The 25,418-nt window shown below is 38.8% G+C and overlaps 1 protein-coding gene across 16 annotated transcripts in view; it reads right to left on the reverse strand.

Annotated features, from left to right (window-relative positions):
• Positions 1-25,418, reverse strand: part of HDAC9 (histone deacetylase 9) — a 460,274-nt gene that overhangs the window by 267,603 nt on the left and 167,253 nt on the right. For 5 of the 16 annotated variants that reach the window (XR_010435224.1, XM_064675710.1, XM_064675670.1 and 2 more), the window contains exon 1: positions 6,321-6,501. The exons of 1 other annotated variant lie outside the window; for it this stretch is intronic. Coding sequence is in view for 14 of the 15 variants with exons in the window: in XM_064675710.1 (XP_064531780.1) it covers positions 6,321-6,426 (106 nt within the window). In the remaining variant the exon portion in view is untranslated. 10 more of the 16 variants (XM_064675750.1, XM_064675684.1, XM_064675678.1 and 7 more) reach the window with 8 other exon arrangements.

The following is a 25,418-nucleotide window of genomic DNA, read 5'->3' on the forward strand; positions in this document are numbered from 1 at the left end:
CAGAGGCTGCCCTGACACCGAGTTGAAGATCTGCTACATTTCTGTTTATGCCACTCTTCACTAAATTGTCACTAAAAGCTAAAAGTTTGCTCCTAGTTACACACATGCAAGCACAAAGATCCCAGTGAACTTCCTTAGGAGAGAATGAACCTCACTGTGTTCTTGAACAACAACTCCATTTTAGGTTTAAAGTTTTTCTACTGAGCAGGAATGTTTGTGAAGCAGTCGTAAAGAACAGTTTGCTAAAAATCTGACAATTTGCTAAAGCTTCCCGTTATATCTTCTGAAAAGCACCTAGAAGGCTAATTGTACAGCAGACATCACTTTTATGTAACAAAACTAGAGGGGTCCATTTTGGAGAAGCTGTGTGCATATGTGACATGTTCACACTGAACATGGAGCTTGACAGTGCCGGCCCCTAAAAATAGCGCCTGGTTATCCTTTTTCTCATCAGCAACCCCGGCCTTGTCTCTACTCTGTCATTTGATGCATCAATCTGGCCACCCAGCTCTCTACTCCAGAAGAGATGGGAGCAGTGGTACCCTGAGGTACCTTGTTTTAGTAGAGGTAAGATGTTTGCATCTGCTGCAAGCACACATTTTAAACAATATCCCTGCTCCTCAGCAGGCAGTTATCATGTTGTTTTGGCAGCAGGAAGGAATCTGTGGTTTTTCTTGAATGTTGCTCTTCTTTATTTAAACTACCAGAAATAAAGCAAAAATGACAGAATGCTCTGTCTATAAATAATCATTCCGGTGTATAGTTATATTAGGAGGTAACTCAGATGGCATGATAACGCCTAACAGGCTAATCTTAGACCTGTAATGCCATAAGATGAAAATAACTAGGCTAAGAATAACTGACCCAGAGGAGTCAGCCTGTTAAAGAGATCCACAGAACAGGGCATTTTAGATTTTCATGTTTTTAACAATAATATCTGCCAATTAGTTTCTCTACGATATTTTGGATTGTATCCAGTATATAAAAACTACCCCCAGCAGAAGTTGGGAAAGGTTAAAATGCAACAACATCTGAAACCTTCCCCATCAACTACACCAAAACCTGAAATAAATTACTATACAAACATATTTTGCAGGCTGCCTATCTATTCTGCTTTCTCACAGCTTTTGCTTTCTCTGCAAAGACTGTGCAGAAGAAAGGGACTGGGCAGTTGGTACAGAAACACAGGTCTGATTAAAGCTTTGGCAGCAGGATGAGTTTCAAGCGTTCCTCATACGTAGAGCAAACCTTACTGAACTAAATGGATTCTGCACACAGTTTTACAGGATGGCAGACTCTGGCTGAAACTGTGTGTTTGAGTGCAGTGCAAACCAATGAGTGTTATAAAGCTGAACAGCTAAAGTAATAAACGGCTGAAGTAAAAAGCTCTTTTCCAATAAAGAGATTTAGCTCAATGCACCGGAGAGAGGGGAGCTGGTGTCCTAGCGCCAGCACTAGTGAACCTCTGTACTAAATGCAGGGTTTAATGGTCTCTGGAAAGACGCTGAAAGAGGTTTTGAAGTAATGTTCTGCATACTTTTTTATTTACTTTCCAGCTCTTGTAACTTGCTATTCTTGTCAATCTTGTACTTTGAAATTCTTATTCCAGGCTTTTCCCACAACCTATAAATATACCTTGCAATACAAAGCAAGGCTGTCAGGTAATCACATGGCTTCAGAAGCTGGGACTTGAATAATAAGAAAGAAAAGGCAATGTTTTAGCGTTGTTACAGCATCAGACACATGAAACTGGCATCATGAGTCTGTAATCGATGTATTCTCAATAATGCAAAACAGAAAAAGCAGCTTCATTCCATTTTATCACATTTTTGTTCAACTGAATTCATAACCGATGTCTTGTCCAGTATACATTGCTGGGCAGAGCCTCTACCCAAAATCAGTGAGATTTTAACTACATAAGACCTGCCAGTCTCTGTTGCTTGTTTCTTCTCATTGTATTAATTGTATAAGGCTAAGGCCTCACTCTTCCCTAACAATTAATTCAAATACTTCAGCTACTACAATGAAGCACTAGATTTTTTTGTACCTAGCCTTTACAATGGGCAATGAAAAAGCCACTCCGGTTGTTATCCAGAACTTCCCTGTACTGAATTTCTGCACTCAATTTTTTCATTACTCTGAAGAGAATCACAAAGTAAAAGCTCAGCATATCTATTCTCACTCTCTACTTTCTCTGATGTGTTAGGGCCTGACATACCAGATATGCAACATTCTGTATCTGTAAGAAGTTTGTGTTACCTGATTCAGATATGCAAATAAGTCAAGTTTTTCATGAATATCAGAGCAAAACTATAAATTAACCTGCTTTCTTCAGGTTCTCCACAGGAACAGGTGAGCAGGTGAAGGTTTTGTTTGGTCAGGAAAAATAGGAGAGCAAATATCAAAGAATTTTGCTGAAGGCAATATAAATCCATGTGTAAAACAAACCATGTATATATGAGGCCATGCAGATACATGACAGATATAACATACAAGACAAAATCTGTACACTGGGGTTTACTAAGGGAAAATAGCTCATGAGGACCTGTCAACCCACGTACATGAGGCGTGTAGCACTGATTCTGTCATTTATATTCCAGTGACACAGCGTGAATTTCCTGACTGGTGCAGAGAATAAAATACTCTACATTCACTTACTACATTTGTGAAATTGCAGGTGTTTTACAAGCCTGTAGGTAGATGAAGTCAATCAAATTAATCATTCTGAATCATTATATCCTCTTTAGAATAGCTTTGCTCTACTGATTCCTGAGCCTGACAGGTATCATTTTCCGTATTTCACTGAAGGGTTAGCTGACGTAAGCAGGATTGTGTAACTTGCTCAGGTCACCTGTCAAGTCGCTGACAAGCCAAGCTTTAAGCTCACGATCTCCTTGAACTCTTGATTTTTCAACACAACAGCTTTAGGCAGGAAGCAGAGGATACCTTATTCAATAAAAGGCAAGGTGGAATTCAGGCAGGCCGCTGCAAGGCTGTACATCAAGATATGGCCAGTGGAGCAAACTTAGCAACCTTACCCCTTGGAAAAACAGCACAGTATATTAAATCACCAGAAGTTAATGAACTTGGCACTACTTCTTGAAGTCTCACATCTACAGATACCATGGCTGGGTAGGTTCTTCTTTCTCTTTCACACAAGTGCCCTCTATTTGAGAAATTTAGCCCTACACCAGTTATTTATTAACTATATTTTAATGAGTGTTTCTCCCATGGACTGTGCTGCACCAAATGCTTTTTTTCAAGGACATACAGTTTATTATCTGTGTTGTGGTAAGATCAGAGGCCAGCTGAATGTTAGGGTCCACTGTGGCATTGCACACACATGGAAGTTGAGGTTTTTTGGGTAGAATAAAAGGGGTAGCATAGATAAATAGTAATTCCAGCTAAATAAGAGGCTTTAGACTCCAGGTTTATTTTTTAAATTATGAAACTAAGATAATTATGGTATCAAATAAGAATACATCAGCATCATTTTCCTAAATAAAGATGCACAGCACTTGCTACTGCATTTTACAGCAACAGTGCCATATGGGAGAATCTAGTTCAGCCTTCTCAGGATAGCTGAAACTGCTCTCTGCAGTAAGGTGTAGGTGTCTGCAAATTACACAGCTTCTTGAGTCAGTGCCGATCTAGATTGCTCCATTCATAATTAGACTTTTGATTGGTACCTATCCAGATCATCTCATTCATAGTATGACTTACAAGCAGGGATGGAGACAGACAGGCAAAGCAGTAATTGAGGGAATACCAGGAGAACTGTTTCACATTGCAGAAGTATTTCCTATGTCTGCTATTGTGAGAGAGTTCTTAGACATTTTGCTTTGCAAATACGTAGTCATTGGCCATTGAACCTCTCCTCTTTGGGGATCGCTCCAGCCCAGCTTAAAATCACAGTTGCATAATATATGTGTGTTGTTATCTGGGTAACAGCAAACCTAAAAATCCATTGATTATTTCAAATTATGCTTGAAGTCTTTGAAGCAAGCATATCAAGGGAGCAAACTGTAAATGTTCAGGGATCTGCTTGTCTCTGCAATATGTGCAACTTTTTAACCTGACTAAAAGTCATATCCATGCAAGTGAAGGTAACTTCGAAGTAAGGACACTGTAATAAGCAAAGTTCAAATGATTTTGCTACTCCAAATGATACTGCATATCGTCATACCCTGGCTATTTCTTTCTTCCCTATACGCAGCATAAAGGGAGACAATACCTGAAAAGTTACCAGGCCTGATACTGCAAGACTGTGAACTGGAGGGAGCTGAAGGTAATCAGGAGCAGCACCAGGCCTTGTGGTTTCACATGACATGAGCTGAGCTGCAGACTGTGCACAATGTCAACTACTTGCAGTCTAGTTGTGTATTTTAAAGGCCAACTGAAACACAGGAATAATTTGTGTTGTATAGTGTAGAATATATATACTTAAATATCTTTCACCTAGGTAATGTTCTCGATTAAGGTTTTGGGGTTTTTATTTTTAGTCTAAAAAAGCCCTCTCTCTATTCTACTTGGCACCACAGAGGAAACTGTATATGTTATGTGGACCTACCTAATGTACTATCAGATAAAAATCAACAGTTACGTGATATTCGTGTTTCCAGTGAAGAAAAGCAGAGCTATAAACTTACAGAAAATTACCTCCTTCTCTTGAGTTTCAAACCGCTATTACTCATACAAAAATTAGTTGGAAGCTACAAGGCAGCACAGTGAGATAAAAACCCCAGATTTTCACTTGTGTACAGTTAACTTCAACTGGACATAGTACTAAAATGAAAAACAAACAAAAAATCCCAACAAACAGGAGGGAGGGGAAGCAGTCAGTCTTATCTCTGACCAATACAGAAGTGCTGGACACCTGTTGAGCTGTTCAGGAAAACTAAGAAAAAGCAATAATTCTTGAACAAGAGGTTGACACTGTAGATGGCTTTCCAAAAGTTTAACACTTTCAGAGAAACTTTTGCTTTTACCCACTGTCTTTGCTAGAGCTTCATTGTTCAGACTTATAAACACATCTTCACCTGATTTGTGTCCTTGACAAAGGAACTGTAACTGGATCACAAGTAAAACTCAAAGCTCTTTTTCTATAAAGCAGGAAAATAAACAATTTTTAAACAAACAAACAAACATGGGCTCAACAGGTGTACCAAAACAGGTAACATGTGAAGAGAGGTATGGTCTACATATATATTTCTTTTCAAAAATTGGTGACAGTCGAGTTTTGTGAAAGAAAAAAAAGAAACAGGGAAAAAAAAAGAAAAAGAGAGAAAAAGAAGAAAAGCAAAAGAAAGAAAACAAGAAAAAGGAAAATCAAAAGAAAAAAAGAGAAAAGGGGGTATAAACGAAGACTAAAGTACATGCAAACAATTCACCCTGCATTCTACATATAGTCCTCTATAAAGCTAACTTTATGCAGAACAAAGTCAGAAAACTAGGTTTTAAAAGATGTAAAACAGGTAACATTGTGCCTCAAAAGACAAGAGTTTCAGTCCAATAAAAACAAGAGTGGAATTCACATCTTAGGAGAGAATAGGCAAGAGCAACCTGAAATTTTGACTTTTTAGCCTGTCTAAATTGATATCTTAGCTGAATGGCAACAATTCTTCCAACTTAATTTATCCTCAGTCCATCAGTTGCAGGTCTCAAATACAGCTAGCAAAGAAACTATAAAATACAAGGGTAGCTTCAAATACATGCAATGTTCTTTCAGAGCAGCTTTGAAACACCTTCATTAAATAACACAACCAATTTACATCTCAGTGAGTCATAATATATAACTACCATTGCCAGGATCACAAATATTTTTAAAGTAACAAAATAAGCCATGCAGCTTAAAGACATTTTAAAGTAACACTTTAATGAAAAGACAAAGGGATTGGTATTAAACTCCCTTCATATGCAAACTAGGGAAAAGGAAACTCACAGAAAGAGCAAATCCTGTTTACAATAACCATATGATTAGAATTGCCTATGAGGGGTTCCAAGTGCAGCCTCCTGACAACGTCTGTCTGAGGAAGTCTCTCCCTGGGAATGAGCCTGTATATCATGAGCCCCATTTTGCAATCCCGCAACAAAACAAACAAGGAAACCCAAACTAGATTTCAGTTGTGAGCATTTTGCTGTGTCTGGAAAGCAGCAGAACAAAGGAGACAAACTCCCCACAAAAGCAGCAACTGCTATCTAAAATACTACCAGAACTATTTAACAACAACTTACATAAAGCCCACAAAAACTGTCACTTCTGTAACGGAAGGGTGTTTTCTTGTCATGTATTTTCCCGGTCAGCCACTGAAGTCTCTTACCTGAGCTGATCATACTGTGCATTCTTTGCTGAGCCAAGAGCTGTTCGCGTCCAGAAACTCCATCTGAGGAAAAACACGATTCACTCTCGTAAATTGTCTGCAGCATATTCCAACTGGTCTGCACTTCAGCTACACAAGAGATTCATCACTGCACTTGCACATGGGCGTCGGGCACGACCCTCTGCGGTCCTACCTCCTCAGCGAGGGTTGTAGGATAATATGCTTCGGCAATTAGCAGTGTTTAAGCGTTTGCACAAGTATCTATCAGGAGAGGGGGAAAACCCCAAATCCACTGGCGGCAGCCCCCGGCCGCTGGAAGGGAGCCGTGAGCGTGCGGGGGGCTGCGCGCTGCCGACTTGGAGCAGTTGCGTTCGGGCAGCCAGCGGCAGGTGGAAGGAGAAATGAAGAAATATCTCTGCGCTCTGGGCTTCCTGGCAGGGCGGGGGGGAGGGGGGGGGGAAGAAACTGCCTCTAACAAACCATCAACCCGAATAAGCCACCTTTCCAGGGACCAGGAGCCCCGGAGGATTTAATCTGAATGACCCCAGGCTAGTCCCGCGTTGCTGTGCCCGCGCCCCTCTCCTCTGCCGGCCGCCCGTCCCTCGGCCAGGCGGCTGGGCGAACTTGGCGGGAGCAGCAGCGATAACTCATTTGCATTTGAATTGACACCCTCGTGGCCCAGCGGCGGCAGAAATAGAACAATGGCCGGCCTGAGCCAAAAATAGGTCAAGCATGGCCGGGTGATTGGAGCCTGCATTAATGCGTTTAAAAATACCACAGCAAACACAGCTGTCCACTCTCTGTCTTTCAAACTGCCGCCCGTCCTCTCTCCGCCGCTCGGCCTCGAGCTCAATTAACCCCTTCCTCCTGCCCAGCCCGTTTCGGTGGGGAGACGCCAGGGAGGGAGGCCGGGGAGGCAGGGAGGCCAGGAGCGGGACAGGAACGCACCTTGCCCGGGACTCGCGCCCCTCTCCCGCTTCACCCTCCCCCGGGGAGTGTTTTGTGAAAAGCGAGCAGAACGCCACGGCCTCTGTCTGTATCGGTCCTAAAATAACGCTGGGAGGTTTTGCTGGCGATGTGGTTTCTGCCTCGCCCACGCGCAGCCATCCTGCTGTTCTATTTTTGCTGCCCGTTTCTCTGGCTACGCCACAGTTGGCTTTGGCAGGGGAGCCAGGCGGCTGCCTGCTCCCTGCAGGACCTGCAGCCGACGCCGGAGAGGCGATTTCTGCAGCTAATCGGGTTGGGGGTAGCAGAAGGCGGGGGCAGATGTCAACCTGGGACCGGGTTTTGTGCGTGTAGTTATAAGCAGCCTTTCCGTATTTAGCATGCTTCATGTAATTCTTATAGTAAGTCACCAGTTGTGGCACAGCATGTTAGACACACTCACCGTGTCTGTGTTACTGTTTGGTTGAGTCGTTAAAATTTGGAGAGAGACAGCAGCTCACGCTTATTTTTAGAAATATTAGGCAATTTGCACGGCGTCTTTTTCAGTTCTACAAGATGATGTGGTTTCAGAAGAGCAGCGTTTGACAGTGTATCAGACAACAGCACCATGCTCCTCTGTGGTTGGGAAGGTTTCACACATGATATGTGAAGTTCATTTTTCATATTTCAGAAGTTGCATATCTCATTTGTTGATTAATATACCTACACAGATATAATATAATATACCTACTGTTACAGATAATATTTTACTTCTCTGGGCCCTGCTCGGCCTTATAGCACTTTTTACACAGGTGACTAAAGCCTGTTGCTACCTACATATATTATGCATCAGCTTGACTACTCACCTACCAAAATTACAAGTCCTGTTCCATGTCCCTGCTCTAGGGGAGCAACACTGGCCACTGGGATGCGATTCCTCACTGGAATCAAGGCAACACAGAGGTCGTCTTGGAACTTTCTAGAAATCCACCAAATTCTCAACTATTGACATAATTTGCTCCTGAGGACACAAGAATCTGCCCGTTATTTGAGGCTTGGTTCTGCCTTTTAACTTATATGACAGATCATAGCCAAGGGAAGTATATTTTTTTTATATACTTCTCACAATTGTGTTACCAAAGAAAAGATTCAGGGTAACAAAGTACTGTGACACTCCTCTGATGTTTGGATACTTGATGGCATCTGGGAGGTCTGTGCCTCAAGTCTCCTCCATCATCCCATTTCCTTTCTCCATGTGCCAAATGACCTGGTCCTGCTGAGGGTTAGGATCTGTCCCAGACAGACAGAGGGAGACCACAGCAGCTGGCAGCAGCAGGGGTTTCCCTGCAGGATCCTCAAGTTAGCACCTATTGCTGCTCACCACCCTGCTCTCCTTGCCTTCTCTCTTCCCTCCCCCCATTTTCCACGGCAGTACTGCTCCCCAGGGAAGCAGTGAAGCTCTGCAGATGGCATCTATCCAGCTCTGCAAAGGGGCATGGGCGTGGGTTGAGCAGGGACAATGGCAGCACAGTGACAGGTAGGGTGTTACAGTGCAAGACAGCAGGTGAGCATAACACATACCATCGCATCATTGACTGCTGACCATTTGATGTCATAAACATTTTCTCTGGAAAATAAAGATACCCAAATGTTTTGTGGAAAATACGTGCCACTTTCACAGTACGGGGCAGAAGAAGTTTAACACAGTGCAAGGGGGATCACCAGGAGAAACAGAAATCTTCTCTAATGCAGAAAAAGCTTTTTATAGAAAGAAGCAAATAAAAAAGTGGAATTGCTTATGCCCTTCAGCCAACCAGAACATGACGCTGTCTGGTGATTCAGTGCCTCAAAATAATCAAGTTTCATATTACAGGGAAACACTGGAGGAATAAGTTAAAAACAGGTCAGAACATCGAAAATGGTGGAGTGTGGGATCCTGGTATTAGGTACCCATACGTATTTGTAACTTCTTATATATGCAGCTGCATTTTTAAAGATAGCCTTCACAGTTCTAAATGACTTCAAATACTTCAGTAACTAAATAAAAGCAAACCATATGCAAGAGTAGAAAACGTACATTTAGATATTTAGCTGCAAGTATTCTTAATCCCGGTGTACGTATTTTAAGCTGACAGACACATAAACTGTCCTATCTTAGCTAATTCACAGACCATAATAACTACAGCATTATACTGTACATTTTAAATTATATATAAAAGCTATATCAAAATACTTTACTCATGAAGTCAGTCACCACAAAGGTAGGGCTTTTACAACCTGAATTCCTCCAATTTGCTTTGACGTATTATGGGCCTACTTTGGTACATGCTTAGCTTTAAAACACGTGTGTAAATCCATTTCTTTTCAACATAATATTTAAGCACATGCTCAAATTCTATTGATTGCAATAGAATTTAAGCACATAGTTAAACACTTTGCTGAGTCAGCCCAGATTTTAACTGCACGATCACGTGAATTTAAAGAGTTCCTTAGGAGTCCCACAGGGGAAGAATAAAGGGTTCATGCCTGAAGAAAATCTGGTTTTTATTTTTAAAACTATAGATGTTATAAAGTGACATTTTCATACAAGAACAAGGCATTTTCTTTCTGTTTTTTTCAAATGCATTTTCTAAACTTGTGGAAATTTAATGACACTGTTGGTAAGAGTAAACTGCTGAAATGATTTAGTGCTGCTGAGGTGACTCTAAATGCAATCAGCAACTTTACAGAAAATGTAAGGCATGTTAGTAGCACTAAGATCTCATTACAGCATTTTCACAATGTGTTTCTCTTATTTTCCCTCTGAGCTGTTAAAAACAAACAAATAGAAGGATATTAAATCTGGAAACCACATTACTGCAACATTAAGACTAAGAAATTAAGCCCTCAAATTAGAAAGAGCTAAGATTTCTATTGCATTATTAACTCTGCAACACTATAAGTAACACTTCCGTTTTGTTTTTTTTTTTTTTTAATTTTTTTACTTTCCTTTCAAAGTACAAACAGTATATAACTGGTTGTTTTTAGCCTATCCCATTTCTCACTCATGTTATTCTGGAGCATAGCCTTCATTAATATTAATAACTTTTCAACTTTTGCAGTTTTCTTACTCGTAAATGAATACTTGCACAGGTTTTTTTATCATATTGCTCAATTGTAGAACAAATATTACACACAAATAAATAAAGAGATGTTCTCTAGCTTCTAGTCATATGGTTAAATGAGGACACTGCAGTCTTACAGATGTCCCATTCAACCTTCCTTCAGCCCCTTTTTCATTTGGCTAGTGAAAAGGCAGCAAGACATACCATGCATCAAAATCAAACAATTCATAAAAAAGCGGGAGCTAAATCAAGGTTGCATGGGTAGTATTAAATTTGGCCTATTTCAGTACTGAAGGTTTGAGTTCTAATCTTTGCAGCCTAAAGAGATCCTAACTATTTTTGTGTATCTAATCACTGGGATTAAAAAAAAAAAAAAAAAAGAAAAAAATTAACTATTGTGTAGAACAGATGTTTCTGTTAGTCACAGTTCATTAGATACCATTAGTACCACGTGAAACCCAAACATCCAGCATAAATTACTACAGCTTACGCTAGAGGATTAACTGTGTTAACGAACAGCAAAAGACTATTACCACCGAGAAGCAGATGGTTTGGGATCAGTAAGAAATCGGGGGAGATGCTGTAGTGGTCTGGTCCTGCTCCTCGATGGAACTAAGGGGCTGTATTCCAAGTCCCTGGGGAAGTTAAAATGGATCACTTAATCCACATGCTCTGTTGGAAATATGTAGTGCATGAATGTTTCTGACTAGTTTTCTGTGTAGCAAGCCTTGGCATTGCCTCTGCAGGAATACGTGTTGCTTTCCTTTGCACTGCTGCAAAACCACATGACGGACATTTTTCCAGTGAGGAGAAAACAGCAATTCTAATGTTTAAGCTCAATTCAAGCTTCAAAGGAATTTTCTAGGACAAAGGAAGGCGTATCTGTAGCTTTAGGGGATTTTATGACAAACAATGGGAGAATAAAACTTTACAAAGTTTTGAGGATAAGAAGCACTATGCTAGATAAATGAATGGGTCTCTTATCATCTCTCATATAAGAATACAGACAGCCTCACATCTTTCTCATGCAAATTAGCTCAGGGGTTTTGTAACTACTTTATGACATCACTTCTTTCTCCTCTTAAAATATGACTTTTTGTTCACATAAATAAGTCTACTAGAAATTAATTGCCAGATTCAGAAAAAAACACCTCAACAACACATACTTGATTATAAGCACAAGGCTTAAGTTAAGCATATTCTTAAGGGCTTCATAAATTCAAAGGTACTTTCCTGAATCAAAAAGCTAATTAGTAAAAAAACCCAAATACCAATGTAGAGCTATGAAATAAATAAATATTTAGGTTAGGAAATACATACAAAATTCATTTATTCTGCTGACAGAGTTGTTTATCAGGTTGGAACAAAAATCTCCATGTTTTGTGGCAAGACTGAGGTTAATTGCATATAAACACACAAGCTATGCAGCCAAAAGCAACATCAAATATTGACAAATAAATGCCTCAGACCAGCAAAGCACTTTGTCCCTTTTATGCCATTAATGAGGTAAGCAGAGATACGAGCAATGTGAGATTTACCGGCTCTTCCATGGCTATGCTAATCTTTCTTAGAGAGACACACCTGTATGGACATGCATAAAGAAACCCTAGAGCACATAACAGCTGGAAATATGTTCAGCATGCTGCAGGCATTTCAAGCTTGTTGCACATCTACTGAGCAGATAATCTGTACATCCATGCAGGGTTTTGCACAGCATCTCCTGATGCTGGGTAGTCTGGCAGGTCAGATCAACCTGGTCACTGTTCCTGGACAACAGACTACTGAGCCTCTATGGCTAGAAAACCAATAGGAACACCATCTCTAGCTTGCAATATATGCCTGGGTTTAAGTGATTTTTTTGGATTTAAGACAAGAAATATAGGCCATGCTTGCTGTCTGGAGAACTGAACTGTGAAAAGCAATGGCCACGCAAAGGATTTAGGATCATAGCAGAAGTCAGCCAACCAAATACAAGCTCCTAGGACTACACCAGGACCAAAAAGGCTAATAAAATCTTTGGATATATAACAAGTTTATATTGAGTAACAGCAATGAGGTGATATCAAAGAGAATATTCTTGGGATACTGTAACTTTATACTGTTCCAGTATAAATACTTGAGAAAGAATGCTGAAAAACTAGGATGGCTAGATAAAATTACACATATAGGCGTAAAATAGGTTTGGAAAAGCATTGAAAACTGGAAACTCAGACCTGTGATACTAAGTTTACAGAAGTTCAGGGTGCCTTGGCATTATCCATAATACACAGGGAAAGATGTCCAGTGGTATGGTAAAATGGTCTTTCTTTTAAGAAACAACGCTTTAAGAGAAATCCATCTGTTAGAAAAATTCAAGCCAAAGGTGGACATGCATTTTAAACACACTTTAACCACTGCAGCAACCTACAAATGAGCTTTATGTCAATATTGGCCACATCTCTGAAAAGAAAGCTCTGACACTTCTACATGGCAAATTTAAGGAAGGTTTTGTGTGGGACTCCAAGACAGGTCTCATCTCATGACCTTAGATGGGTCAGATCTGGTGATCACGGGGGGAGAATCATAGAATCATTGAGATTGGAAAAGACCTCTAAAAGACCATCGAGTCCAATCAATAATGTAGCACTGCCAAGTCAACCAGCAAGTTCCCACTTTGGATACCTTCAAAGCTAATAAGAACTAGAAAGTATTGGATAACAGATAGAATAATAAAAACTAAATAGAATAATTATTTCTACATCAGAAGTTTTCTTCTTTTAAATCACCCTCTCCTGAAAAGTGGAGGTATGGTTCTTGTTTTGTTTTTTAACCCAAACTATGTTTATTTTCCTATTCAAATAGATAATTTTTTACAAGAGTAGAACAATGGAGTGCACTGTAAATATCTTGAGAAAAAAAGTCTTGGGGAAAAAAAAGGACCCACAAAGTGTTTGCTTTGTCTTGCTATTCAAAGCTGCCCTTTTACATCAAATAGTTAGATTTCAAAAGTAGGGTCTTTCTAAAATCAGGCTTGGATTCATGAAGTGATGAGGTGGCTTTACATAATATGTTACAACCAGCCTCTAAAGCTATAGTAGATTTACAGCAAATTTCTAGTAGATAGATACCAATGTAGATTGGGACAATTACTCTGTTAAGTTTCGAAGCAAGTAAGATGTTTTCTTAAATATCAAAAAATTAATATGTAGTCAGAGAACTGCCACTACAAGCCATTGGAAGCTTGGTCAGGAAAAAAAAAATTACATAAAGCATTAAAAAGGGCGTTCTGTAATGTGTGGGCCAAGGAATGGACCCGAGATGCCAGACCATGTGCTGGGCTGTGGGCACATGCCAGTCTCTCCCACTGTGCTGCCTCTCCCAGCATCTCCACCCCTCACAGGGGAGCATTTGAGCACATGGAGAAAGTGTGTTACATGCACAAACATGCCTCTGAGAGCAGTAACAAATTGACACTGCTGTGCTAGGAAAAGGTCATATCTCATGCTGGTCAATAATGTTGTTATGAAACCACACAAACCCCTCATGGTTAGCTGGACGAGGATGGCAGCAATCCTCTTGTGTTTTGTTGTGTTTTTGTTTTTTTTTTTTTTTTTCCAAATGTTTCAGTGAACCCAGATCCAGTTTTCATCTAATTTTCTTCATCCTCTTGAACTCTGATAAGGAACAGACCTGCAAATCAAAAGGTAATCAACATACACCAGCCTGGGAGCTGGTTTTAGTGTGCTGGTAAATTTGGGGCTAAAAGGATTCTAAAAGGATGAAACTGTGATTTCAATGGATAAACTAAATATTTTGCCTGACTTCAGTAGAACCAGCATTTCTCTCAAGAGATCTTGTGATCTTAATTTTTCTTGTGTAAGCAACAAATTTATAGACTGCAAAAGAGAAAAAAATCAAAATACAATTGAAAGCAAGGTTTCATAACTCTGAAAGGAAAATTAAAACACATTTTGAGTAAATATAACCTTTAGCTAAGCAAACCACCTTGAAAATCTTAATACAGCTACTTAGTGCAACAGAAAATACCTTTCCAATATACTATGATATTGCCAAAAGGTGTCATGAACTTGACTTTTGTAAATACAGGCATTCAACTGGTATTCCTAAGGCCAGACCAGCCCTAAGAAGGCTTTTATTCATCCTTCAAGCTGATTTAGCCAAATCATGCAATGTTCAGTTTGCTGGGCAGTCTGTTCCATAGAAGGGATGGAACAAATGGAGAGGGAAGCTACAGCAAAGGCCCAGCAAAGTCACACCTCAGCAGGCAGATGTGGGAAGCTGCAGCTGCTGCTTCCACACGTTCCTCATCTGCTCCATCACTGGCTCAAAGTAGCAAGAGGCAGGTGCTCTAAGTTCTTAGGACAAAGGGGCAAGGCTGGTACCAAGCCCTACAGTTTCCTAGAATGAAAACTGTTTACAAAAAAAACTGTCAGGTTGTTTTGAGCCTCAACCCACTTTGAAATGGCCAAAAAAATGCACAGGTCAGAACTGATAATTTGCATGAAAAGCATGGGGAAGCAGGAGGATAATACACTGAATCCATGTTCAGACAACACTCCCATTCTAATCACCTCCAATCAGATATATTTATATCTTGCAAAGAATCTGAGAGGGGAAAGCTCTCAAATTAGCTTCAATCCTAATTGCTGCTGGGAAAGGGCAGTCAAAAAATGAATTAATAAATGAAAAGGAACTCGCTAATGCTGGAATCCCAGTGCCAGGAGCAAAGAAGGAAGACTATTTTAGATGAGCTTAAGCTTCTGACTGTGCAAAATGTAGAATCAAACTTGGGCTCAGGGCCTGTTCTAAATATAGCATAGCTCTATAACAGTCATCTATGCACTTCATACTCTGTTGTTTGGTAGTCAAGAGAACAGGATGGCAAGATAGGTGATAATGGCAGGAAAACAGCACTTTTCAGTCAACAAATCAGAGGATCTGCACTATCACAAGCCAGGTCTTACATAAGTCATCAGTCACAGAGGGACTGGTCTGTGGATACTACGATTGCACTTCATTTCAAGTCCCCTCCCCCTTTGTTAAAGCACTTGCCAATGAAATAAACTGCTAAGAATGTTTCCCTGAGATTTGGATTATTTTTTTCATTTTAAATTTTAATCTAATCCAAATAAGGTTTTATGAATAGTCTATTAAAAAAATGAGGGCATTTTCATCAGCCCACAAAATAATGCTGTACATGGGGGAAATGTTTTGGCTAAAAGTAATAGGGACAAAAACTAGACACTTAAAGGTAGCGGGTATCACCCATGTGTCCACAGGAATTAATAAATAAATCACAACCTAGATTATCTTAAACTTAGACTGTATTCTCCATCTTCTCTCCTTACCTCTGCCAGAATACCAGAAAAAAAGAAAAGCTAAAAAGGTGGAGACAGAAAACTTTGACAACTAAAAAGTGCACATACAGTTTGCAAATGGTTTATTTGCCATGACTGAGGAAGCTTTCCTACATGTTGGAAGATAAAGGATGATAACTAAAGCTATGAGACTGGTTTTGTGTTATCTGATAAATGGGCAGTGCCTTAACTAAAAATAGATATGCTGTAATAATAGGGCTGAAAAACCACCATGTAAGTAAATTACCAGTGTGATGAAACAGGCTTGTTTGGTCAAGCTTTAGTTTTTTTCTTTTAATTGCCAGTAAGAATGCTTCTAAAAATAACATCCTCATGTTTTATAATATTAATTTGCTTACCATTCTAAAGAAACACTTGTCTCCATTTTTGCACTGTACACAAATGTGACAGCCTTGCATTTAAGGAGTAATTTACTTGAAGTAACACAGCAAAGCTGGTTTTATTTAGATAATTTCAAAGAAAATGCTACTGTAAGCTACTTAAACACACTGTTTACTTTCAACCACTATTTACAGGCATACAAAGCCTATTTCTCTTAAAGACCTTATATGTATAAATCTCATATGCGTGTGTGTAAAAATATTAACAGATAAATAAGCACTTTCAGCTACTGGTGTCACACACCACAGTTGAAATACTAAAGTGCACATACATTGATGTAAAAAAAAAAAAAAAAGCTGAAAGGTACATAAACAAGTGTCTAGCTTATAACATGTGATGATCGAGTATTTTATTGACTCGGGGCCTAAATCATTGTATGCACTTCTATTCATTTAGTGTCCTCTCAGATGGAGCAGAAAGCCTCCAGCAATTCAGAGAGACAGTATGCTATTCTGGGACCCACCAGAAAATGAGTGAGTTGAGAAGTTGAGCAACTAACTATATTTGCAAGGGGAAATCTCCAAGGCATACGTACCAACAAGAATATCAGGCTAGAAATACCCTAGGATGGTTGTCAACAAAAATATTTCATTAGTCAATCTTTTGGAGTCCTATGGCTCCCATCTCATCTTTTTGCCAAGTTATTTAGCACTGCAGACACCAAAGTTTGGGATGTGCTTTCAATTCTCACACACTTTTTCTGGACTTCAGCTGTTTTGTGATACTTTGCCTTCTGATCCTTCTGACCACAACCTTGTCACAGGATGCCAGGGGGGTTTGTGCATACTCCTGCAGTATGAGGAGAAAGAAAGTACAGAGGTGGTTAGCAGATTAGTGTCTATGTACCTCCTTCAGAGTGACCTGCAGCTGTGGAGGGCTGGACTGAATGATCATGGTAACTCCTTCTGTTCATTTCTTCTCAAGTGGCATTGGAAAAGAATGTGTTTCTAGGCAGTGCATGAATCTGAGGACAGCCATTTCTCTAGCATCCTAAATATGATCATGCTCTAAAGAAGACCATGTGTACTAAACAACACATTTATGGAACATCAAAATCAAACCGCACTGCAGCAGTCTTGGCACTGCTGCATTGCTGATCAGTGGAATGATGTTTTCTTGGATGGGACAGAGAGGTTTCACTGGCAATACCATTTTAAGGAGTCCCTCAAGTGCTCCTGCTACTCTCCTGGCCTTGCTCAGCATGTCAAGGTTTTACACATATTTATTCATTCTAAAGGAAACCAGACCAGGTTGCCAATACAGCTCAAAAAAGCGCAAGCAAAAAAAGCAAGAACTTTTTATTGTCATGAGGTTCTCTGCCTTGTCAAGCCACAAGCACAGTGAGAGAAGTTCAAAGGACTCCTGATAGTGCTTTACTAACCCAGAATTCTCATTACCAGTGGCACAACAGGTATCCAAGAGGACTTGCATATTGAAGACATTGATGAATCACAGAAAATCTATATGGCCAACCCAATATATATAATTAACATAACTTACTACTCAAACTAGCCAACATCATTTAATGATATGCACAAAGGAAACAGCACTCAAATGTATTTTGAACACTATGGGGGAAAAAAAAGTCTTAGAACACAGGGTTTTTTTAAATCTCATGTTTCTAACAATTTAAATCCATGTTGGTAGAGATATAAACTGCATTAATTAAATAAAAAATTAAGGTCTCCTTTGAAAAGGAGAACAGTATTCTTCAATTCGTTTCTGTACAGAACAAACTACATTTTCTGATGATGCAGAAAAAGGAATATTGAGTTAAGCAATTTCTACAAGACTTCATCTGATGCCTTTACTTTTCATCAAACTTCAAACTAAATCAAGGTTACCTTAGGACTTAGATTAGAGAATGGTCTCAGTTTCCTCTGCATCTTTCAATGCTAATGTCCCAAACTCTCCCACCAGTGTGTAATTTTTCTGTCCCAGAGGAGGCAGCAATTGGAACATGCCATTTGTGCACTGAGAGGACAAAGGGACATTCCCAGTGCTGCTGGCATCACAGGAGAGGCTGATAAACAATCCACATCATTTGGCCACCCCATTTAATAAGCTTCATATTTATTTTAATTGTCTTTCGAAGAGAAAAAGGATATACAGTAAGGCTTGTTAAATGTTATTCTGCTCAACACACAGATTTGAAGAGAACTAATTTTGCCCATCACTAAAATTGATAATACAGTTTTCAAATTTTCAATTTAGAGGCAAGATATGATAATATCCTACCCGATCTGGAAGAGGATTGAATCCTTGTCATCTTGGAAAGTACAGCATCATTACCTGATATCACATACAACACAGTCTGAGCACGTCTCATGCCATTCACTGTCATGCAGAACCAGTAATCTATTCTGATTCACATGGATGGTCAGTTCCATATTTGCAAGGTAGCATTTGTCCCTCTACCTGAAGCAATGTAATTCTTCACAAGCAGAAAGCAAGACCTGCAGCAGTCTTAAGTCTGGCAGTACCAAGAAGGAAAGTAACTTTTCATTGACACACGGGAAGGAAGTATCTGCTAGACACATACAAAACACTAGTGGACTTTTTTTTGACTGGTTGTTTTTTTTTTTCTTATAGGTGTCTACTTTTCCTCCAGTAACATTCAAAAAGATAATGTGACCTTTTTATATCTATGTATTCATTATACATTTCTTAAAGGTGTCCATGAAAGATGGTTAATGAATGTTTTAAAAAAATAGAATATGATTGTTAGGGCACTCAGGATTGAACAGTCTTGAGCTGAAATTGCTGATCACAGATTTCCAGTGATTGGAGATCCCATACACTCTATTTTTCAGATCCCCATCTGTCAAAATGGAATAAACAGCAGTATATTTCATATTACTATTTAGAATACAAGTGCTTTAAGAGTGCTCATATGTTATGGAAGTGGAGAACATACACTTTCTTTAGGTTAAAATACTTTTGCCAAACTACTTTTACAGTGTACAACCAGTTAGGAACTGGTAATCTGCATCCTTCCACAGGCAATTCTGATTACTATCCATGACTCTCAATGCTTTTTAGATCCTTCATTACTTCAGATAGCTGAGTATTACCAAATAAAATTTCATGTGATTTCCCCAAACCACAAGGGTAGATGTTTTTTCCTCAAAAGCTAGAGATGAACACAAAAAGTCTGTGCTTGCTTTCATATTTCAAAAGGTGGGTTTTTTACCTGTATTCCCTTAACTTGTCCTTCTCTTCAGAACATTTTATATAGTTCTGTAAACGAATATTGCCACTTGCGAAAAAGCACAATTAAAAAAACTTTATGTGTCTCTAGGTTCCCAGGCTTACAACTCAGTGATATTTCCATTCACAGCAAGAAACAAGCAACAGCTGTGGCAAGCAGTGAATCTCACTCATATAGACATTAAATGCCTGGTGTTGAAAAAAATTGTCTATTTTAGCTCAAGACAGTAAATTAAAAAAAAAAGCAACAAATACCTAAAAACCTAATGCACGCCTTCGGGCAAACATTTCTGTCATTGAATCTGTTGTACATTGATGAAGTAATGGGATCAATTGAAGGACTTTTTCCCCATTCCACTAAAGCTGTGGCCATACCCACCTGCTCCTTCTATTTCATCTCCAGCACAGACCTGGCATGGTCAGTTAGTTTTTGGTCTATTTTTGGCATGAGGATATTTGAACAATGATTGACCATGATAAATTGCCTCTGCCCTCGTCAACATTAAACTAACAAGTTCTTTTCATACCCTTCCCATGAGTCTGGAAATCTCATTTGCAAATAAGGGTAAATATTTCTGTAGGATGTTCTTTTCAAACTGACCAGAACAGTCTTTGTATTTTGTATTGTGGGACCCATGTTTGTAAATATGATCCTTTCCTTCTTTGTTTACTATTCCCACCACTGTTTTCCAAGAGAAAAAACAGTAACTGAGAACCACTTTTTCTACATCTTTCCTTTCTTACCATTAGTCTTCCTTCATTATTGCACATACACGACTGCCTGTCCTGCTCTTCTCCTTTAACTCCACCTTTCATTTGCTAATGAAATGCTGACTCTCTCCATGCCTCAGACAAAACACACTTTTGAGGTTTCTCCCACGCTAGTCTCTTGTTTCTCTTCAACCAGCTGGCTTAAAACTCTCCTCCTTAGGTCAATACAAGGAATTGAGCTCCTTTGCACAGAAAATCACTGACCAGTAATATGGTTCTTTTCTTCCATGTCTGACTAGATACGTATTTTATACATATGGCCAAGATATTTCCTTTCAGGCTGAAAAAATTACTCAGAAGAAGCCTTATGAACAGGCCTTGTTGTGGCGATGATAAAGTGCATCCCTCCATCAGATAGAAGTAGAGCTTGTGGTTCTGTACTATCATTGTACTACCACTGCCATTGCTACTTTCCTGTACTGATGGAGGCTTGGAGATCCTCCACAGATTTGCCAACAGCTGCTTCTGCAGTAAAAGTTCTTTCACTGTCCTGCTATGAGCTAAGAAAACACCTCATAATCATTAGAATTTATATTTATTCCAAACCCATTAATTCAGAATTCACTTCACAAGGTTTTAACTGCCATAATCTCTGTCGACTGTTGAACTCAAAAAGAGATGCAAAGCATTCCTTAAAGAACAGCTCATGTCAAACATTTATCAGGTTTCCCATTCTTTTAATGCATAAATGAATGCCTCTGTCATTTACAGTTTTCTGTCTTGTATTTGCTTTCTATGGTTTCTAAAAAGAGTGCTCCACAATCCCTCCTCCCAGAAGCTTCTGATCACTAATTTTTTGTTTTAATCTTCATTGGTCTATATTTCTCACTACATTTCACACCTTTACCTCTTCTTCTTTGATCCTTTAATAGCCATTGTGCCTTTCAATTTCTTTATTAACAGCCTGAGCATTCTTCATCAAATACAATTAAGAACATGTTCCTTAACAGTTGTTTTCCTGTTGTACTTGCAAACTTTCATCTTTCTTACATCTACAGAGATACTGCAGAAATTTTTGTCTCAACTACTGAAAGAAAACTTCAAACACAGACAATTTTGTCACATCTCATTCCATTTTTTTGGAGAGGGCAGTGGTGGTTTTAGCATTCAGAAGTCATCCCAAATTTTAAGTTTTGTAGCTGTTAACCTTGTGCCTCTTTCTCCTGGAAATGTCTAGTTTTTTAAGAAGTCAACAAAACGGGAAAGACCTCTCCTGTTTCACCTTTTCAGATAACAGAGGCAATTCTTGAATTCAACATTTTCATGTGATAAATTAGTGAAATATCAATGGATAGGCAAGTGAAAGGGAAACATCCAAAAAGCATCATTTCCTTTTGATTACAAAGGCTCACCATTTCAAAGCAGATGTAAGGACACTGAGAATATACTGTGAGGCTTGTATACTTAATATTCATCAGTTGTAATCTTTCCAGAGGCAATTTTATCCTTTGTTATATGGAAAACAGAGAGGAATAAACCCCTACTTTTGGAAAACGTGAAACAAAGGTAGGCTTTTTTATTCCATGAGAGAAAACATTCTTCCCACAGTGCACAGAAGGGGAGTTGCACCTGAATAGAAAAGGAGGAGTGGGAGGTGGCTGCAGAAAAGGGATGGTTACTATGCAACTTGGAAGCCTGCTAGAAAAACAAACACAGAAAAATGGCAGTTTGGGAAAAACCACATTATCAGTCTGAGACTGAACAAGATACAGTGACTTAAAAGCATATGTCCAATGTCACCAAAAGACAAGACTGCAAAGCATAAGCAAAGCTTTCTGAATAAGTCTAGGGTCTATTAAAAAAAAAAAAAGGCCAAATTTCAACTATTTCTTCAGCTCTCTATTGATACTTGCCTATGCCTGCCTTAAAACATGCTCAAAGCAAGCAAACACAGTGGCATACAGTAACACTGTTCATTTAGCCAATTCAGCATCCTCTGACTATCACCAGGACAGTCTGCAAATTCCCAACTACCCTTACACTATTCCCCTCTTGCTCCTCAATCTGCATCATGCTGTGCAGACTACATACATTTCAGCCATGTGTCTTACACGCAGAATCTGATAGGGATCTACTAAATCCTACATTTTCATTTCAAAAGTGTGTTTTCATGGAGGGGCAATTCATATTTTTTACTTTAAGAACAACGCACATGGATGGTGCTACAGAGACAAGCAGAGACTTTATTTTGAAGCAACTTATACCCTTGCACTTTCACATGACAGAAATTTGTCATCTATGGATCTGCAAGACTGGTACCAGTCTTCCTTTATTAGTTGAATATCAACAAATATCAACAAGCATTATGCCAAAACAGTAGAAAGCTAAGCTACTCAAAGACAAGATATAGCTGCAGCATGCAAATTTTAGAAAACAAAAAAAGCTTATCTAAGTAACTCAGTGTGTTTTCATAATAAAACAAACTTTCTAGAAGTAACAATAACAAAAGGGAGTGAGGTCTATAATTCTACCAAAACATTCAGCCCTGATGTTTACAGGTGCTTTATACCAACTAGGTAAAAAATAGCAAAGAAATTACTAGGTTATATTAAAAGAAAAGCTTAAAATAACCATTGTGAGCTAATGTTAGAGGTATGCAATGAAGGTTAGGTCAGGCCCACAATGTACTATTGCCTTCAGCTGTAAGATCTCCTTTATGAGCTCTACAAATACTCTAGTAAGTCTGCTGAGAAAAGCATCATCAGTAAACCTTGCATAAAGCCATCTGTCTCCTTGTTTTCCATATTTCATAAATATTAACAAATATTAAGTCAGTTTTCCACTCTATTCTTATTTTTAGAAAATACTGACAGTTTAGTTGCAGAAGTTCCTGAATTCCTTTATATTTTCTTATTTATGAAAAGACAGTAGCCCAGCAAAATCACCTCTTTGAGATTTCCTCATCTTTGTTGCTTTTATATTAAACGCAAAGCTAAAGATATGACTATTGCTGTCCTAACTCCTTCCTCACAAATATGGTCACATCATGTCACAAAAGATGGTGTCACATCTAAAATTAGAAACAAATCTCAACTGTGATGATTTGAACACTGAGCCTAACCTTGAGAAATGCTGAGCGCCTTCCAAGAGGTACAGGAAAATGAGTTTGAGGGTTCTCAGCAACAGACAGATTTTGAATGCAGAATAGCAAATCAAAAGACAACAGTAAAATGGGAAGAAAAAAACAGAAGAAAAGATATAGAGATTGATTTAGAATAGGTACCATGGAAAAACAGAGTAGAAAGTGGCAGGATTAGTGCTATCCACTAATATATAATACCTAGGGAATGTTTTTCTAAAGACTAAATTACTCTTAATTTTTAAAGTTCATTTCAAAATCTAAGCCAGTGCCTGACAGAACCAAACCTGCTTCAAATTATATTAAGCCCTGCAGATTTGACCCACCGAAAAAATAATGACATTGCATATTAAAGATAAGCCTTAAATGACCTTATTTACTTCACTATACCACCTGACAGGATTGATGAGATCACTAGCTATTTCTGAATTATCCCAGAGCATAAAAGGGGAGGAGGGAGGAGACACTGGAAAATTAAAAATATTTACAAAGACAAAACTATGAAACTAACAAGACACTTCCTAATTCCTGCTACTTTGCAATTTTTTGAACTACACTTTACATTCTTTTCTGTTGTCTTTCCACTTCAAGTGGAAACTTTCCGCACAGCTCAGTAACTAACCCCATTTGTAAATTACTCAGTATGGTCAATACATTAGATTAAAACTACAATAGTTCATAACAATATCATTAACCAAGGAAGACTGATATATCACTAAATTTAACAGTATCCATTTTTAAGCAAGCTAACTTGTCTACAGTTATGTGCAAAACAATTTTATTTACCTCTGTTCAAGTTGGGAGACACAACAACCATGTGTGGTTGCACGAAGTATGAAATTTCTTTTGAAAACATATCATATCAATGGAACATTTATGACAGACAACATTTCTGATATATAAGATGTGCAACACAAAATTTACCATCACTCTTTTTATAAAGCTTGTTTTCTTCAGATTACATTGCATCAAAACCTTTCAAATGTAATTATTATAGACTTTCTGACAAGCAGCTGAACATTAGGAGTCCAAAGTTCAGAATGTCTGACTTCTAGGAGGGACTGTGAAAGCTGCAACTGTATCTCATACTTCTCAATAAAGCCAAGTACGTGGGTTGAGTTGTTTTTCCTGTTGGAGCCAATGGACTTTACTGCCACTGTCTCAAGCAGCTCTGGAGTCCACCCCTGCATCCCATCCAGAAGACCACATAGAAAATACAGTCTATTTCACAGCATAAGGTACAGTGAAAAGATCAGTAGACCTTTTCTGTATTTTACTTTAGTGAACCATTAAGGATAACTGTTATCACAGGGAATAGAAAGAAGCACCAAAAGTTGCTGCAATGACCACATGGACAAAGTAAGAAAATTGAAAAATCAACAAACTTACTTGCTTATCAGAATACATAATGCATATTGATATGTTACATTAAATACATTCTCAAAGAATCTGCTCACAGCTGTGGTGAGATCTGAGCTTTTATTCAAACTACTAAGCTTCTGCCACTACAGTCAGGAATTTATCTGAGCTCATGGTATGCATTGCTGTGGAAGAACCTGCAGGAGAGAAGCATTGGTGGAGATGTTTCTGTTCCAGCTTAGAAGTGACACAGACAATTTGACTTGAGGGCTACTTTACTTCACATCTGTCCAATCCACAGGAAATTGCCTGCTGCCACCCACAACTGATAGCTCCAAAAATAGAGTAAAATTGATTTCAAAGTGAAAAATTGATTGATTGGGGGGGGGAATCATTAAACAGAGAAAAAAAAATTATTTACTTCATTTGAAAGGTTACAAATTAAAATTACCATAACACTCAGCAGTGAAATATGTGTTCAATACAAATGTCTTTTTTCATTTTCCTACCTAGAGATAAGAGTTGACAGCGCAATTGTTAGTTGAATTACTGCTTCAATAAAAACCTACCACCATAAACAGTTCAGTTATAAATAAAAAGTGTCTTGTCTCTTAGTGTTTCAAAAGCTTATCAAACCCACTAAAACCCCATTTCATTGTACTGAATTAAGCATTGTGACTTGGCAACTTATCAGAACAAACTAGAAAGCATATATGAGCCTGGTTTTACCATGTTATGACATGTCAAAATCATAGAATCATAGAATGATTTGGGTTCAAAGAGACCTTAAAGTTCCAACAGCTTTCACTAGTCCAGGCTGCTCAGAGCCCCATCCAACCAAACTGTGAACACTTCAGGGATGTACTCATCTGGGCAACCTGTTCCAGTGCCT

This window comes from Pseudopipra pipra, chromosome 1, assembly GCF_036250125.1.
Source record: "Pseudopipra pipra isolate bDixPip1 chromosome 1, bDixPip1.hap1, whole genome shotgun sequence".
Taxonomy (NCBI): Eukaryota; Metazoa; Chordata; class Aves; order Passeriformes; family Pipridae; genus Pseudopipra; species Pseudopipra pipra.